This window comes from Dipodomys ordii, unplaced genomic scaffold (genome assembly GCF_000151885.1).
Source record: "Dipodomys ordii isolate 6190 unplaced genomic scaffold, Dord_2.0 Scaffold58, whole genome shotgun sequence".
NCBI classification, from domain to species: Eukaryota; Metazoa; Chordata; class Mammalia; order Rodentia; family Heteromyidae; genus Dipodomys; species Dipodomys ordii.
The window spans coordinates 4,411,884-4,414,840 of record NW_012267274.1 but is presented as its reverse complement, the minus strand read 5'-3'; the positions used below and the strand labels follow the sequence as shown (position 1 = coordinate 4,414,840).

The window sequence follows — 2,957 nt, the reverse complement described above, 5'->3', positions numbered from 1 at the left end:
CCGTCGGTCCGGAAACACGGCGAAGGCCCTGCGGAAGGCGGGCCCCGCCGGGCAGGCCCGAGGCTGCGCCAGCGCGCAAGGCAGGGGCAGCGGCCGCCCCGAGTCCCGGGGGTCGTTCTCCTCGATCAGCCGCGAAAGGACCACGGAGGAAAGCGCCTGTGGGTGTGGTGATGCCAGCGTCTCCTGGAAAAAGGAAACAGAGCGCGGTGAGTCCCCGGCCCGTGGGCACGGCTGGCGCTCCACGAACCCTCGAGGGCCGGCGGCGGACAGGATAGCACACCTGATCCGTGTAACAACAATAACAATAACAACAACAACAACACCTGATTCGGCCATCGGGTTACCTGTCTAGTGTGAGCTTATGTAACCATGTGTTGTGTGAGTGGCGATCATCATCCCCCACAGATTCAGGGGTCCTCAAAGACAAGGTACATCCTGAGGGGAGAAGACAGAATCCGGGGGAGAAGGGTGACTGGCCCTGGCAGGCCGGGGTTTGGGGTTCTAGAGTGCTAGGAGCCCCCTCCTACCTGGTCCAGCTCTGGTCCTTCACTCCTGCTGATTTAGATCAACTCATCCGCCTGCTCCTCTCCCCGCCCTCTCCCCAACTTGGCTCACTACTTACAGGAGAACTCAAGACAATGGAAGCCCAGTGCCCTGGCGGACAACTGTCTGGACACACACTGGGACAATCAGGTGATTTCACCTCCCAGGCTGGGGAGAGAGGGAGGGGGGTGTGGGCCAAGACTGATTAGGACCAGCAGTGATGTGGCCTTAGTGCATTTCCAAGCCCAGCTGCAATTTAAAATGATGAAGGCGTTTCCATCCACCATGTTAAAATGATGAAGGCATTTCATGCTGCCTAATCAGAAGACCGTAAGTCCTAACAGTAAATCACTGGTGTGTCCAAAACTGTGTGATTTGATTTTTTAATATAGCATCTAACTAGACTCTCTTTGGGTAAAACCTGTTTTTAAAAAAAAACTGTCTAGAAGGGCAACCATGTAAAAAGCTGGGAATGTGCAGTCTGGAACTCAATTTTTTTTTTGCCAGTCCTGGGGCTTGAACTCAGGGGCTAGCACTCTACCACTTGAGCCACTATGCCACTTCCAGGTTTTTCTGAGTAGTCTATTGGAGAGAAGAGTCTCACCGACCTTTTACTGTCTGGACTGGCTTCTAACTTCAGTCCTCAGATCTCAGCCTCCTATTAGGATTTCAGACATGAGCCACCAGCACCTTGCCCTTTTTACTCAAGACTGGCAATCTACCATTTGAACCAAACTTCCCCTTCCAGGCTTGATTTTTGATGATCCGTGGAAGATAGCACTCTTATGAACTTTCCCTGCTTGGGCTGACTTAGAACTGCTGTGATCCTCAGATCTCAGCCTCTTCAGAAGGCAGAATTATAAGCCGGGTGCCCGTGGCTCACACCTGTAATCCTACCTACTCAGGAGGCTGAGATCTGAGGATTGCAGTTCAAAGCCAGACTGGGCAGGAAAGCCTGTGAGACTCTTATCTCTAATAAACCACCAGAAAACTGGAAGTGGTGCTGTGGCTTAAGTGGTAGAGCACTTGCATTGAGCTGAAGAGTTGAGGGACAGTGCCCAGGCCCAGAGTTCAAGCCCCACGACTGACACACACACACAAAAAAAAGGCAGCAGAATTATAGGCGTGAGCCACCAGTGCCACTATTTGATATCTGTTATTGCACATATTTAAAATGAACGTTTGCATGAGAATGCACAGCATCAAGATCCATATGAACAACTCTCTAGATACAGCCCATTGCTTGCAGAGAATCTTCTCCTTGGAAGCCCCAAAGCATATCTGGGGTACCCCACAGATCCCCAACCCCAACATGCATGACATCGCAGTCTCCCAGCTCAGATTCTGATTCTGGTGGCTGTGGGTGGGGCCTGGGTACCTGGATTTTAACCCACATTGTGGCGATTCTAATGGAGGTGATTGAGAACCACACTTGGGCTGCTAACAGAGCCCCGAGGCTGCTGGTCATCTGAGGGACCACTTTTGGAGAGGACAGGCCTGCTTATGTTAGGACCTGCAAGACTGCTCGTCTGAAGCAATGGAGCATTTTTCTTTACTTCAAGACAGAATCAATACCCATTTGGTCAACTATTGATTGAGTGTTCTCCAGCTGGACATCGGAGCTGCACATTCACACAGCCTCGGGGTCCAGCAGGGGCCATCTTAGCAGCCCCTAGGCCTTGGATCACTTCTGCTGGATATGGGGAGCATCTCTATCACCTCATATAATGTTAGTTAGATTTTTTTAAGATATTAAGAGAAGGTACAAATTCAAAAGGAGGTGAGCATAGGAGAAATAGGTAAGAGAGTAATTTTAAGACCTGTTGTTTTTTAAATCTCCAGCTATAGGAAAAGAACAAGGACATTTCCCCTTCTCCCTCAGTCTCACTGCTACCTCCCACTTCAAGGTCCCGCTTCAAGGTCACAGGCTGTGGTGTCTCTAGGGCACCAGGCTGGCTGAGAGTCCTGCTGTGAGTGGTGACCCTCACATTGGGGACCCTCCCCAATGCTCAGGCCTCCTCCTCCGACAATTCCGGGAGCATCCCTGGCCAGAGCTGGTGGCAGGTGTCAGTGTTTCCTAAGCTCGCTGTGTGATGCCAGCGGGCAAATGTTACTGTGCTACCCTCCTGCTTACTCACGCCTCTCCCCCAGATCACGTTTTCATGGCTCTGATTTACATGAACAAAAATGGCAGCGCACCTGGTGCCTGTGTGAAGGTCCACAGTCCCTCCCATTTTAGTTAAATTTAGTTCTGATAATAATTGTTCATTCCCTGCAAAGTGCATAATCACACTCAGTGGGAACTCCTCTGACACTTGACTTTGGAGGAAAAACACACAGATATACAGACAGACACACAGACAGACACACACACACACACACACACACACACACACACACACACAGTCTCAGAA

At 50.8% G+C, this 2,957-nt stretch overlaps 1 protein-coding gene across 1 annotated transcript in view; it reads right to left on the bottom strand.

The window, feature by feature from the left end:
• Window positions 1-336, bottom strand: part of LOC105989711 (chromosome unknown open reading frame, human C10orf90) — a 60,437-nt gene extending 60,101 nt beyond the window's left edge. Inside the window, exon 1 of the mRNA XM_013021883.1 lies at window positions 19-336. Within this exon, the coding sequence (XP_012877337.1) occupies window positions 19-336 (318 nt within the window). The remainder of the gene's footprint in view (window positions 1-18) is intronic.
• Window positions 337-2,957: the final 2,621 nt, after the last annotated feature.